Source organism: Pimephales promelas, chromosome 6 (assembly GCF_988280905.1).
Source record: "Pimephales promelas chromosome 6, fPimPro1.hap1.1, whole genome shotgun sequence".
Classification (NCBI taxonomy): domain Eukaryota; kingdom Metazoa; phylum Chordata; class Actinopteri; order Cypriniformes; family Leuciscidae; genus Pimephales; species Pimephales promelas.
In genome coordinates this window covers 3,343,183-3,358,527 of record NC_142774.1, presented here as the reverse complement: position 1 = coordinate 3,358,527, position 15,345 = coordinate 3,343,183, and the positions used below count along the sequence as shown (strand labels likewise).

The following is a 15,345-nucleotide window of genomic DNA, read 5'->3' as shown; positions in this document are numbered from 1 at the left end:
TTCTTTCAGTACACTCAGCTAATTACATTTTACAGTAATATTATATATATTGTCACATATTTTTCTGTATATAAAAAGAGGCAATTATTTTTGTATTGTTCAATATATTGTAATATATTAATGCAATATATCAAACATTTTATATTATGATCATAAATACATAGAAATATATTTTCTTTCCATAAGATGTGAGCCTTCTACAGATCTGTCAGCTTCATTTAGCCCCATTAAACACCTCCATATCTCTTTCCACCATAGTCCAGCTCACTGAGGTTGATTGAATCTAAATAGATTTATAGATCTATATTTTATTCTTAACTGGGTGGACCAAAGAATGTAAAGAAAGATTTAGGTGGCCCACTATTCATAAATTGTCATTCATTAAGTTGGATACAGCCTTGTAGATGATGTTGTGGGGATACATGTTGACTCAAAAACAAAATAGCAGGTACTAGGACGCTCTCTAGTGGCTAATAAATGAAAAAGCAACAGATGAAAACTCCCTAGTACCTACACAACCTCAATTTGTTTTATAAACACTTTTTGTTAGGCATACTGGTTGAAACTCTCTTCTCACCCTGATAGTAATCGACAATAGAAATGGTCTAAATATTAAAACCATGTTTGACCCCAAAATTGTTAAATTATTAACATACTTAAATTTGACATCACCACCACTGTGAAACTAGAGCAAGAGAAAGTTTTTTTACTCTGTTGGCACCCAGCATGTATTGCAACATGAAACTTTATATTGTTACCATTGTTGAGATTCATATGCTGATTGTAAATATATGTGTGTGGTCATTAAAATGTTTATGCACTATATAAATTCAATATGCTTCAAAATAACTGATTGAAACATTGCTGGGTCTCATGCTGTAGATTCACAGAGATACTATAATCAATTAATATAAAATTAAAATACCCATAAAAATGAAAGTTTAGACACAGCAAGAGATCAGTGAAACAGACGAGTACATTCCCACAGTTACAGCAACCAGAGAAACAATAATGTTAAAGAGTTAACGGCCCAACTAAAGCAAATACTGATCATCATAATGGTGACCACAATATTTATTATTATCAATAAAACATCTTCACTTAAATCTCTGTTAATTCTCAACAAGATTTTAAATTTTCAGTAAATTAAAAACCAGGTAGGAGTTACCGATATGTTAAGATAGCTAAGGGATCATTAAATGAATTTGAGTTTCACAGCCAGTTTCTCTTTATATATTTGTAGATGTCTATGCTACAGTGTCTAGCCTTGCTTGGCTTTTGAAGAAGCCATATAGCGTCATAGTTATATATTGAATCCTATTATTGAAGAATTATTGTAACCACATGATTTATCATGTCATCTATGCAATTTTAGTGGATTTTCTGGTGTCATCAACTGGACAAAACATGAGGACATTTTTCGAAAGGACTATCATTTGATAGTCGAGAATGTTATTTACTGGTTGCTATGACTTATTACACAGCTCTGTGTAAAGCTCAAATATGACTGGCCAATCACACCTAACAGTCTGTTGATTCTCAGTAACAACACATATTGGGGTTTATTATGCAATAATCAGTCTAATGAACTTTTCATATTACAAATTAGATGTCCATTTAAACATTTATAATAATGGAAGTGATTGTGATTTGTGATAGTAGCACTGTGAATGGCACATATGCAATTATCAAAGCTTATTTTACTTGTATTGTCTATTAATGTTTTTCAGAAATCACTGGAGACTCATGATCGTGTGCTTCCCTGGAAATGAAGAAGTGGAACACATCAGAAGGGGACGAAAATTGGTGCAAAAAAAGGAGGTAAATATATATTTAGCATTTGGGTAATTATCTTTTGCTCTGTTGCCCCTACAATAAAATAACAATTCTACTCCCCACTTTAACTTCAGATCTTTGTACAGCAGCCAAACAAAGATATGAAGTTAATGACTAAAGCAAACGCTGATCTCCATAGTGGTAACATACCAATTACGATTTTCCTCCTTTAGTGATTCTGCTTGTTACATCAGATGTCTTCGATAATGCTCAATTATTCACTTACTTATCTCATTAACTTGCACTGCTTCAGTGTTCATTTAACAGTCTCTGAGTATGGACTCGTAGAAACACTGAGCAGTGTTAATTTAACAAAAATTATTGTGGCTTGTCACCCAAGGGCTGTCATTCATTGCTGCATGTGGGCCAGATCCGCATCCCACAAGTGCCAGATGTGGGCCAGAACTGGGCAGAAGTAATGTTGCTTATGAGTTCTTTTTTTTTTTTTAAATTAACTGTGCAGTGACGGAGGTGGTGATGCTGCCACTGAGTCTACCCAATGTCCCGGGACAGATGAAATGTCGTCACTGAGCAGCACAATATCACAGAGACCAGATACTGTACATCAACGGCATGCTACTCTGGGCCACCTGTGGCTTGTCATTTGCAAGGCTTCGTTTTCAAATTTAAGAGTAATTTACTTTAAGATTTTCAGAGCACTGCTTAAACCCCAAAACAAAGATTTTGTTTTAATGTGCTTCCTTGCTTAAACATTAGATGGCATACTACAGTAGCTTCTAACCAGCAACATTACCTGCCCTCGGTGCCTGGAGGAACATCTCAGTGGTTGCTCAATTATTGTGCTTCACTTACAAAAAGATTTATTATACTCAATATAGAAACATCATTGCAGCCGTTAGACAAAACTATTCAGATTCTGGTCCTTTATGATACCAGAATAAAACCCCAAACCCACAAAGACAACAAAAATGTTGTTTTCGCATTACACAATACATTATTCACAAACACTCTTACTTCTGAATTCAACACAAAATGTGCATTTCAACAAACAAGCATTTAAGAGGATATGAATTTTGACAGTCTGAGACTGAGCAAAAACAGGTATAAGCAGAACTAGTTTGCATCATATAATGATAAACTTCTGAAAATGCATTAGCATCAGCCTTCATACCTGTAATTCAGCTCCACCCCTTATATCGACCATATCTGTGCTTATTTTCACAGTCTCATCACTATCCAGTGCCTTCATATAAAGAGCATCAGAATTTCCACAGCTCTCCGTTGACTGCAGAAACACACAGGTATGTAAAAAGATGGGAATCATATATTTTAATTTGGATTATCTGTTATCCACAGCCACACTCAAAAACTAATAAACTTAATGTGATGCGTATTTGTCAGTCATACATAAATGAAATGTAAGATCTCTGTATTTATACAAACAGAATGAGTTTTAAATACTCAGTAGGAAGGTTTTTATAATTATCATAAATTAATGCAGTTTGTTTAGCTTTTTTATACAATTTTATACAGTTATACAATTTAACTCTTTTTTAAGTGCACAGGGATGAGATCTACAACTGACTTCCAGCAACACTGAGTGTGAAAACAGTTTACAAACCTATTTCTTTCATACATGTACAAAAGTTTTTGTTGAGTATTTAGATTTAGTTGACAATAAAGTTTGTTGTCACCATGATGGAGATCAGTGTTTGCTTTAGTTGGTCTCTTGACCCTTTACTTTACAATATGAGTTTGGCTCTGGCTGTTGTAACTGAGTTTATAAAACACATTTGTTATGGCAAGAAAAAGTCAAGAGGAAGTTGATCAGGTGGTTTTAGCTGATGCGATGATACCATAGCCACCCTGGACATATATGATTCTCTGATCTCATCCTGTGTATGAGTTAACATGCATGGGCATTTCATACATCTGAAATCCAACAAAATTTCTGTAATCAGGCTTTCGAAGAATATAGTGCATTAAAACATTTTGAACTGCTTGACACAGACATCAACAACCAGCATATGAATCTCAACAATGGTGACAATCAAAGGTTTCATGTCGCAATGCATTCTGGGTTCTAGGATAGTATAAAAATCCCAGCATGCACTTCTGCATGAATGACTAAATAAATACCAAAAAATAGTGCCACCATTGTTGCGATTTATGTGCAAATGTTTGGTATCTCTGTATTTTTACAAGACAGTGTAGCTCTGTTGTAGTTTTTTTCGGTTGTGCAAATGTGCAAAAAAAAGTCATTACATCTCACTATAGTTTTATATTGATGGTAGCGTAATACTTCTGACAAAGAATTAAACACTGAATGAGATTTGTGAATGAACAAGCAATATTGCTTACTATAATCAATATAAGCACAATCATTCACAAGCCATGCCTGTGCACAAGTGTGACCTGAATAAACAGAGATTAAGCAGCAAGAGAAACACTCACGTAAAAAAGATATGGGTCAGGATCTCAACTAGAGCAAACACTGATCTCTTTAATGGTAACTTACTAGCCAAACATTTTCAATTAAACATCTCAACAACATCCTCTATAGATGAATGACAGATATAAAGTAATACTGGATAATAATAAGTGGAAGTCAGTTGTAGATCTTGTGTTTTTCTATTTTCTGTTCTTGTTGTTCCTCTTTCCTTCAGTGATTCTGCTTGTTAACAGCAGGTGTTCATCACTAATGCTCAACAATCACTTACATATTCCCTTAATTATCTCACTGCAACACCGTCAATGTCACTTTTTACTCTTTGTGGTGTAGATTTTCCTGTGGGGTTGAAAGGGTTAACAGTGGAAGATAAAAAGACACACCCACGAAATGTATTTTAACAGTAATAAACTGTAAGCCTGTTTTATAAAACAGGTTTATACTGGCAACACTGTTGACAGTAGTTTACTGTAAAATAAAAATATGTGGGTCACCGTTGTGCTGAAGAGTAGAGCCTGTGCTTCAGTCCAAGAGAAGATCTGGAAACATTGATGATATGCTGTCTGTTGCTGTATTTAGCAAGCTATGACTGTAAAGAGGCTGTCTTTTTATGTATAATATTTTTTTAGTGCTGTCAAATGAAATAAGTTTATTTATTTTTTATTTTCTCAAGTTAGTATATAACATTTTTAAATAATAATTGGTCAATTTAAGGCGGTTGGTTTGTGCAAGTGAAATTAGTTAACTTGAGTTTTAATTTAGTGCATTTTTACAGTAACATACTCTAGATTACGGTAAAGAACTGTACAATTAACACTATTTTACATTTAAAAAAAAAACCTGGTAAGGTCTAACAGTGTGGTTAAATGCGCTCGGCAACAAATAAACCACATCACCGACAAATAAAAGTTAAAAAAAACAACAACAATTAGAACAAGGACACTATCACACAGGGAACCTCCACGAGTGTGAACTAATCTTATGTGGGACAATGTCCATAAAATCATAAACGACATTCACTTGCCTAACATGCCAGATGGCAACTAACAGCTTATTTGACAATTAGCAAAACATAATTTTCTGGTTTTACCACAGATGTGTCAGAATGGTCTCATTTTTGTTTCCTTCATTTGAACTCCTGTGTCTAGTGTTACTGCAGCCAGTCCAGAAACCGGAAGTAACCAGCCAGTGCCAGTTCTCTTCAATTAGACATTCTCTGCTTTTTCCCACTAATTTTTCAATCAGGAAGCAGTTTAGATATCGCGCAGAACTTCTGATGGCCGTTAGCATCAGCTTTCATCCCCACCCCTTATTTCTGCCATATCAGTTCCTATTTTATTAGTCTCCGTATCTGTCCAAGTGTTAAAGGGAAGGGCATCATAATCTCCACAGCTCTCCACTGAGTGTTTGGGTGTTTTAGATATTTTAGAAAATTTAAAAAACCTGATGTTCAAATTCTGACCTGTGTTTTAAGTTTAATATTAAGAAGGCTGAACTTCTTAACAGATCAGGTAAATGTCAATGTCAAAAGTGACCTAAAGTGGTCACCCTAGCTTATACTTTCTATTCATTGCCATCTGTCCATTAGTTTGTTGTGGTGTTTAATGCACGTCAGTACTTGTTTCCTTTGCGATCGTTAAACCTTCAAAAAACTTTTATAATGTTCAAGTTTGATATGTTTGACAAAGATGCTGTGTTTAAACCATGTTGAAATTATCGTAATTACGTACAGCATCTGTTCAGCTTTTCATTTTCTTGTGTTTGTTCCAATTTGCATATTATTCGTCTTAAATAGTATTGGAGTCTCAAATTGTAGTATGGTTAAATGAGTATCCAAAGGTACCCGGATGATTTACTAGTTTTGGTGGGAATACGAAGCGGAGATCTGTGCACACTCAGATAACAGATAATATTACCCACAACCCATTGCGCGTTGGACAAGGATCTGATTTTAATTAGTATAAGCACAAATGAAAATACTGCATACTGAATAGTAGGTACAACGTTTGGTTTGAAACTTACTTTGCGACTGTTAAAAGTATGTTCTACGTATCCACATGTTTTCATTGTCATGTGACTTCACTGCCATTGCGTAGCTGACATTCACATGAATCACAAACCCTATCAAAACTTTGACATTAGCTTGATATTATAAAAATGTTTTTCACTAAAATTGCTGCTAAGTCAAAGCCATATGTCTAACCAAGTTGTGTTCCAAATTTGAAGTTGATATCACAAAAAACGTTAGTTCCTATGAGATTTTGTTTAGGCATAATAGCCACAGGATAAGACACATACCTTCTATTGAAATTGACACCTAGATTCCATAAAATAAAATTTGAAGCGTTCCCCTGCAACAAATTAATACACTTCTGTCACAATATCACTTCTATTTCAAAACAGTCGCCAAATATGTAACCTTAAGTCTCAGGCCTTTCCGACGATATGTGTTTTGTCAAGATTAGAAAACATTTTGATAGAAAACATGTAAAATAAAATTTGTTGTATAAAAAATGACTCCACCCACTTGGAGGAGGAGCCGCTAAAATAAAATAAAATCACAGTTACCATGGTAACGCAACGCAATTTTAATGAATTTTTCGTTTTTAAGCTAACGAATGAATTCATGATGATTCCTCAAATACGTGATTGGAAAAAAATTAGCGCAATAAAAACAGAGAGTCAATCGTCCTGCTAGCAAGACGGTTACAGAAGCAAGTAATTAAGTTACAGAGTGTTACAGATGCAATTATGACAAAGTAGTATATCCTGCTTACCCTTCTGCTACACACTCTAAAGTATGTACTTTGTCTTTACGCTAACTCATCTGTCTTGAAAATGAACTTGTGACAGATAAAACGTTGTCAAACTGGCTGATCAGGAGACTCCTCTTTCAGGAAATCAGTTTCCATGATAGCACGGTTAGACATTGATGAACACTGGACAATTACTGTAAGTGACACCTAAAAGAGAATAGCAAAGTCATGACATTATGCAAATTATCAAAACAAGTTGCATTTGAAAGAAGACTAGCACCCTTTTTGCAGTAAAATATTTCATTAAAAATAGGGTTTTTTTAGGTTTTAAATGAATAAAGTTATTCTATATAATAATGATTTAATAGATATGCACAGCAAAATCCCCATTGGGTGATGATTGAGTATTAGTGATAAACACCTGCCCTGCTGTTAACAAGCAGAATCACTGAAGGAAAGAGAAACACAAGAACTACAACTGACTTTTAGACACAGTCTTAGATTAAATCACCTGAAGAGAAAAGAAGACATTAAATCTGTGAAGATCTCAGCTTAATTAAGGATTAAACAACTCCACAAACAGCATTACCAGCTTTATTTATTACTAACCAGACCGACTTTATTTCTGTCAGATGTCTATGAACGGAGGTTTAGATATCGATGTTTTAAAATGTTTTGGTCACCATTATTGTGATCAGTGTTTCATTTAGTTGAGCAGTTTGACTCTTAGCATTTTAAGTGCAATTTTGGTCTTTGTAACAGTGTTTATTAAAGCATATAGTTTGTTACAAAGGAAACCATAAACAAAGGTGTTTAGCTATAGCCGTTTTCATAATAATAAAAAAAGGAATGGTTGTCTAATGTTGTCCCTGACCAAAATTTGTAATTAGTTTTTTGTAAATAATCTTGACACAGAACAGTCATTCTGAATATTGATATACATTGCAAACAGTTTTTGAAAATCATTATTTAAAAAAAAATAACAATTTAGAAACAAACAGACATCATGAATCCACATATGAATCTCAACAAAGGTGACATGCTTTATGGTACAATGCATTCTGGGAGCCAAGAGTTCCCAGAATGCGTGGCGGCATAAAGCATTTCACCATTGTTGAGATTCATATGTGGATTCTTGATGTCTCGGTGTTTGTCCAAAGATTATCCCCCCCCACCCCCCCCACCCCCCAAAAAAAAAAAATCTGTTTGATGTCCAGGATGCATAAACAAATTAGTGTTGTAAAAAAACATATTAATAACATATTGCAACTTTTGGACATTTTTGGTCCTTTATTATGTTGTTAACTATAGGCCTATCTCCAGATCATCTATTTTATGGCATTCTTTGCAACAAATTATGTGTTTTTGGTTAACACTGTTACATACGCCATACAATAACATGAGAAGACAAGAGTCAAATTTCCCAACTAAAGGAAACACTGTTCACCATAATGGGGATTTTTTTTAAATGGTACACAGAGACATAAAGTATTGTGAAGCATTAGCGGATCAAGTTGATACTTAATGTCCATTAAAATACTAAAATTAAAAAACAAATGCAAGTGCTGCTGTTCAAAGATGCAGCAACATGCATATCTGAATTCCCAACCAATCACTGCTTTGATTCCCAGCAAACACAGAACGTTCCCCTAACATTCCCGAATGGTCCCATGAGGTTATTTTTTTGGGAACCAAACACTAACGTTATAGGAACGTTCCATGTAGGTTATTTTTAGGTTCCATTTTTATAACGTAAGGAGAATGTTCCAGGAACGTTCCCTTAACCTCAAGGGAAAGTTCTAGAAATGTTCTGGGAACCTAAATTTGTTTGCTGGGTTGTAACATGGTACATTCACCACAGATACATGACAAACGCTTGACATTCCTATTCATCTCAATAGCACGACTACATAAACCCAAGAAGTATACCAACCTGTTTGATGTCAAAAGTATTTATAATTAATTCACTTATGAATGCTTTGTGACTCATCACTGAGAACAACTGATTGATGCAACCACAAGAATCTGTACAATCCAAACACTTCATTACTTCCTGATTTGTTACGTCGCAGTCAGCAGTCAGTCTATTTGTTATTTTTATTGTTGCTTTGCCCGAATTTTATGTAAAACCTTTACAACACCATGAAAGCAATTATTTCTCATTCACAGATTGTTGACTATGGATAAAGGACAGTTACCCCCTCCATATCCTGGACCGGTCCAGATCAACTTTCCTAACCAACCACAACAGGTTTTCTTTCAAGCCCAACCAGGTCAGCGAACCCTCACTCTGATATTCAGTTCAGAGTCTACTGGTCATTGGTGGCTAACTACAGTGCTTCAATAATTATCTATTTCTGTAGTTCCAATGGCCACTGTATCCACCACCCCAACAGACGTCAGTCATGACATCCAAAACGGTCCAGTCCTCTAATATGGGTGACAGCTGATGTTTACTGTGTAGTTTAAAATTTAAATGAGCAACAAAAATGCAGAAGTACAGCATTCAAAAACATTACCGACACCTTCTAAACATTAAGGGAAAATTTGTAAAAACATGACATATTGTTCTGTACAACTGCGTGGTTTGACTTAAGATATTAATATGCACGGATAAATAGGGGCCGAGGCGAGCCCCCATTAAACCCAATAGAGTTCTTGTTCTTCCACTCTTGATGTCTTCAGCCTATAGAATCGTATTGTAAAAAGTTTTGAAATTTGGCACAAAGATAGTGGACAGTCTGAACATTCACCACAGCAAATTAATTCAGAGTCTCTACCTCAATTCACCACTTGTGCAAATTTGCATCCTATGACGTAATTTTCCGTAGTTAAAATTCTTGGAAATTTTGAATGTTCAAAAATAAAAATAAAAAACTTTTCGAACTCATCCTAGAAGGTTTGTCCAGTTTTCACCAACAATGGCTTAAGACCATTATGATTTACCAAAGTATTTATTTATTTTTTTTGTCTTATGTGGTGGAAATCAGCTTCCATAGATATAACCCCAAAAAACAATGAAGAATCTCCAAATGCAGTTTGGATCTTGGGGAAACTTGAGCCTGTCAGTTCTGACCAATAAAACTCGTGTTTTTTTCACTGCACCACAGCACATGTCTCCATCCACCGTAACTCAAACAGTCCAATCTTCAAGTACGCCTACCGTTGGTGAATGTCGATGTCTGGGGTTATGAGAGTCTCTGTTTAACTCCCATTCAGGATGCTTATACACAATAATATTTCCCTTATCTCAATATATCTGGTTCTGTTTGTTTTCTTTTTCAGCTCCAATTATAATTTCCAACCAACAACCCATTCCCAACTTTGTCCAGGCTGCGCCTGCCCCGGGTGAGCAGAAAAGCTCTAGATTCACAGACTTATGTGTTCAAGCACTAGACGCTTTCAGCTTGCACATGATGCACCTGTACAGAATACTATTCTGGAGGTTTATGATCATATTATTATTGATGTTAATCAGTATTACCTTTTATTCTGCAAATGTAGCCAGAAAGGTAATTATGGCACCACGTCTGACTGAAGTTCCTGGGCCGATGCAATGTCCTTTCTGCAAGGAGGATATCGTCACACAGACGACATACATCAATGGGACTTTGGTGTGGGTCATCTGTGGATCTCTTGGCATTTTAGGGTAAGGAACGTGTACAGACTTCCGGAAAAAGAAGATCTGATTCAGACATATATTGAAACTTGTATATCATGTATTTTAATATATTTGTATAATGATGAATTTGCAAATTCGTACATTTAAAATAAATTTACTTTAAATATAATATCAAATAAACACACTACAGTTACAATTATAATCAAGTCCTTTAAATGTAATGTATGTTAGTCAGTACATCAAAATATGTGTACTTCTTAACAGCATGATTGATTGATTGGCCGTTCATTTACACGACAATGGCGTTTTGATGGCCTGAGAACTCGAACTTTGAAGTAGGTTTCAAAGTGCACATTTTTGAAAACAGGTTTCGAAAGCAATACCGTTTTCATCTCCATGTAAACTTCAAAACGTGAATCTGTGAAAAGGGTGATGGCATGCACATACATGTTACGTGTTAAGTCTTTAGGTATGCGCCTTTGAATGCAAAGTGCGTGGCCACTTAGTCTTTCTTTATAACGTGACTTTGCCAATTACTTGTCTGGCAAACATAATACAGCATTTTTAGTTGTTTGCGGATCCGTGTTAATAGGAATAAACAGGGACAGGAATTAAATTAACTAAAAAAGTTTGAGTTAGAACTGATGGATTTTACCGTGTTATCACGAAAAATGTAATTGTACTATGTCTACTCTTTAAACAGCATTATGGTAAAAATGTAACACTATAGCAACCGCTTTCTTACCTCACCTGTACGCAAGGGCGAACTTCAGTGGTTGGGTGGAAATGACAGGCAGTTTCTTTCCCTCGGTTTGACATCCCTCTGTGTTCATTGTCATTCAGTTTGAAATATTGACTACTACAAACTACTTCAAATCTACTACCAGATTTTTCATCGCACTCTTCTCTCCATATTGATGATTCTTTGCAGCCATTGGCCACTGCCTACAACCCACTGGATCCTTTATTGGAGACTGAAAATAACTCACTCTCGCAAAGCGTTTATCCTTTGAATTCAATACAAGTTTACACCATTATAACTAAAAGTTTGCTAAGAGGCATTTCCTACTAAAGCAAGGTGAGATTTGTCTCTGGTCAGACGTATCCATAGTAGACTGGTGGGAGTGGCCATGGACGCTTATATGCCCAGTGCATTCTGGGTGTTGAAGTTTTCTTTATTTGGCAAAAGAGTTTTGACTATTCAAGGTAGCAAAAACGTTTTCATCTTTTTACTGTACAGGCAACCAAATTTAATTGCAGCGGTGAATTACCCGTTTAAAGGGCAAGTTCACAAAAAAATTAAAATTCTGTCTTTATTTACTCACTATTATGACGTTCCAAACCCGTAAGACTTTCATTAATTTTCAGAACACAAATGAAGATATTTTTAATGAAAACTGAGCCTAAATTCAATATGCTCATCCTATAAAGGGACCGTGTCTCTTCAGAACAATTTGGACTAAATTGCTAAATCCATATGGATTAGTTTTACGATCTCTTTATGAATTTCTTGAAACATCAATGTAGTATTTGTGATGACAGTCAATGGAGAGAAAGAAATCTCTATTTAGTTGCTGATTGAACTAATGATGACCCACTAACCACAAAGGTATTTCGGGAGAAACTAAAGTTTATTTTTTAAGACACTTATTTTTTTCTGTCCAGGATCTGGCCGTGTTGTTTGATTCCTTTCTGTGTGAATTCCTGCAAGGACGTAGAGCATCGCTGTCCAAGTTGTCAAAACCTCATCCATGTGTACAAACGCATGTAGTGGTTCTGAAGCGGAGAAAATCTGAACGACAAAAAGAAAAACTTTACAGACAGTTAATATATATATATTGGTACTGAATATGGTTAAACTATTTTCTTATTGTAAAATTCATAATGAACTCTGCAGGATCTTGTAATGTTATCAAGCAAAACATCTTACTATTTGTTGCCATTTTTGCACAACTCGTGTTTTTACTTCAATAATATATAATAATATGTAATCAATGCCAATCCACAATTTGCCAAGATGGACTGCTGTTGTACTCACTGTGTGAAGAGTTTTGAAAAAGTGACCATTGATAAATCTCATAACATTGCTATTATTTATCACAAATAACTGATATGTGTGTTTGTGCATGAGTTCAGAAGAGCGCTGTGATTCAACAGTGTTCAGTCGGAGCCTCAGGGCTTCGTCCTCTTACTGTTTTCTACATCACTACATTTTCCACAGGAGAATCACGACACAAGCTTGACCTAACATGAGAGTTTCCTTTGAATTACAGAGAGATTACAAAACGAATGTGTGGGGGGAAATATTATCTATTCATAATTAATTTCATGAGTTCACACTTACATACAATTAAAGGGAATAAAGTATAATGCGTATTTGGTGTGCTGTCCGGGGGGAGGGCTCCGAGCTCGGAATTCGGCCCGAACCCAGAGTACTCCCCCCTGTGCGTAAAGTGGTTTAGAACTAGAAGAGTGGAGAAGGGGTGGTGGAGGGAAGTGAGGTGAGACGGCAGAGCCTATATATACACGTTTTAATCATGATTGCTGAGTTCTCTCCATCCGTGTTAATTATCTGAATGTGCTTCTCCCAAACGTTGTTAATAAAACATCATTTTGTAATCCATGCTGGAAACCATGGATGAGTTTGTCACCATTGTTGAGATTCATATGCTGATTCTCGATGTCCGTGTGGCTAAGAGTAGCAGTTCAAAATGTTTTGTGCACAATGTGTTTAAAAAGAAAAAAACTGATGACCAAAACAGTGCAGGATAAAGTGCTCTTGTTATAGTATCAATGTTTGTAATATAATATTTGATTGTATTTAATTACCTTTTGATCAGTAATAAACCAAGTGATAAATTATATATATTTTTTGTTTAGTTTTTTTATTGGTGTAATGATTGCATTTTATAAACAGTGAGTCACAGCAGTTAAAAAGTTAAGGGTCAAAAGCCCAACTAACTAAAGCAAACACCGATCACCATAACGGCGACCATTGAAGAAACTTCATTGTTTTGAATAAATCATTAACACCTAACCTCTATGTTGTATTAACAACTATCAACTTTGAGTAAACCAAGCTTGAGAAATTATCAAGAATAAGGTGATCATTTCCCTCAGTTTTATTTTATTGTTCTTTCAGTACACTCAGCTAATTACACTTTACAGTAATATTATATATATTGTCACATATTTTTCTGTATATAAAAAGAAAGAGGCATTCATTTTTGTATTGTTAAATATATTGTAATATATTAATGCAATATATCAAACATTTAATATTATGATCATAAATACATATATAAATAATAATAAATAATATATTTTCTTTCCAAAAGATGTGAGCCTTTTACAGATCTGTCAGCTTCATTTAGTCCCATTAAACACCTCCATATGGGTCTCTGTCTACCATAGTCCAGCTCACTGAGGTTGATTGAATCTAAATAGATTTATAGATCTATATTTTATTTTTAACTGGGTGGACCAAAGATAAATGTAAAGAAAGATTTAGGTGGCCCACTATTCATAAATTGTCATTCATTAAGTTGGATACAGCCTTGTAGATGATGTTGTGGGGATACATGTTGACTCAAAAACAAAAAAGTCCGATACTAGGATGCACTCTAGTGGCTAATAAATTAAAAAGCAACAAATGAAAACTCCCTAGTACCTACACAACCTCAATTTATTTTATAAACACCTTTTGTTAGGCATACTGGTTAAAACTCTCTTCTCATGCTGATAGCAATCGACAATAGAAATGGTCTAAATATTAAAACCATGTTTGACCCCAAAATTGTTAAATTATTAACATACTTAAATTTGACATCACCACCACTGTGAAACTAGAGCAAGAGATTGTTTTTTTACTCTGTTGGCACCCAGCATGTATTGCAACATGAAACTTTATATTGTTACCATTGTTGAGATTCATATGCTGATTGTAAATATATGTGTGTGGTCATTAAAATGTTTATGCACTATATAAATTCAATATGCTTCAAAATAACTGATTAAAACATTGCTGGATCTCATGATGTAGATTCACAGAGATACTATAATCAATTAATATACAATTAAAATACCCATAAAAATGAAAGTTTAGACACAGCAAGAGATCAGTGAAACAGATGAGTACATTCCCACAGTTACAGCAACCAGAGAAAAAATAATGTTAAAGAGTTAACAGCCCAACTAAAGCAAATACTGATCATCATAATGGTGACCACAATATTTATTATTATCAATAAAACATCTGTACCTAAATCTCTGTTTATTCTCAACAAGATTTTAAATTTTCACTAAATTAAAAACCAGGTAGGAGTTACCGATATGTTAAGATAGCTAAGGGATCATTAAATGAATTTGAGTTTCACAGCCAGTTTCTCTTTATATATTTGTAGATGTCTATGCTACAGTGTCTAGCCTTGCTTGGCTTTTGAAGAAGCCATATAGCGTCATAGTTATATATTGAATCCTATTATTGAAGAATTATTGTAACCACATGATTTATCATGTCATCTATGCAATTTTAGTGGATTTTCTGGTGTCATCAACTGGACAAAACATGAGGACATTTTTCGAAAGGACTGTCTTTTGATAGTCGAGAATGTTATTTACTGGTTGCTATGACTTATTACACAGCTCTGTGTAAAGCTCAAATATGACTGGCCAATCACACCTTCTAACAGTCTGTTGATTCTTAGTAACAACACATATTG

General features: G+C 34.8%; 1 protein-coding gene across 1 annotated transcript; it reads left to right on the top strand.

Annotated features, from left to right (window-relative positions):
• The first annotated feature begins 3,025 nt into the window (after nt 1-3,025).
• LOC148978467 (lipopolysaccharide-induced tumor necrosis factor-alpha factor-like) lies at nt 3,026-13,341 on the top strand. The gene is made up of 5 exons (XM_089131934.1): nt 3,026-3,098; nt 9,172-9,275; nt 10,288-10,350; nt 10,507-10,651; nt 12,290-13,341. The coding sequence occupies exons 2-5, from the start codon at nt 9,182-9,184 to the stop codon at nt 12,393-12,395; spliced, it is 408 nt and encodes a 135-aa protein (XP_088988060.1). The 5' UTR covers nt 3,026-3,098; nt 9,172-9,181; the 3' UTR covers nt 12,396-13,341.
• The last annotated feature ends 2,004 nt before the right edge of the window (nt 13,342-15,345 follow it).

Excerpts from the sequence above, each read along its gene's own strand:
- LOC148978467 (XM_089131934.1), top strand. The coding sequence starts at position 9,182 with ATGGATAAAGGACAGTTACCCCCTCCATATCCTGGACCGGTCCAGATC. Across the intron at positions 9,276-10,287 it reads TTTCTTTCAAGCCCAACCAG|CTCCAATTATAATTTCCAAC; the intron begins GTCAGCGAACCC and ends TTTCTTTTTCAG. Across the intron at positions 10,351-10,506 it reads CCAGGCTGCGCCTGCCCCGG|CCAGAAAGGTAATTATGGCA; the intron begins GTGAGCAGAAAA and ends CTGCAAATGTAG.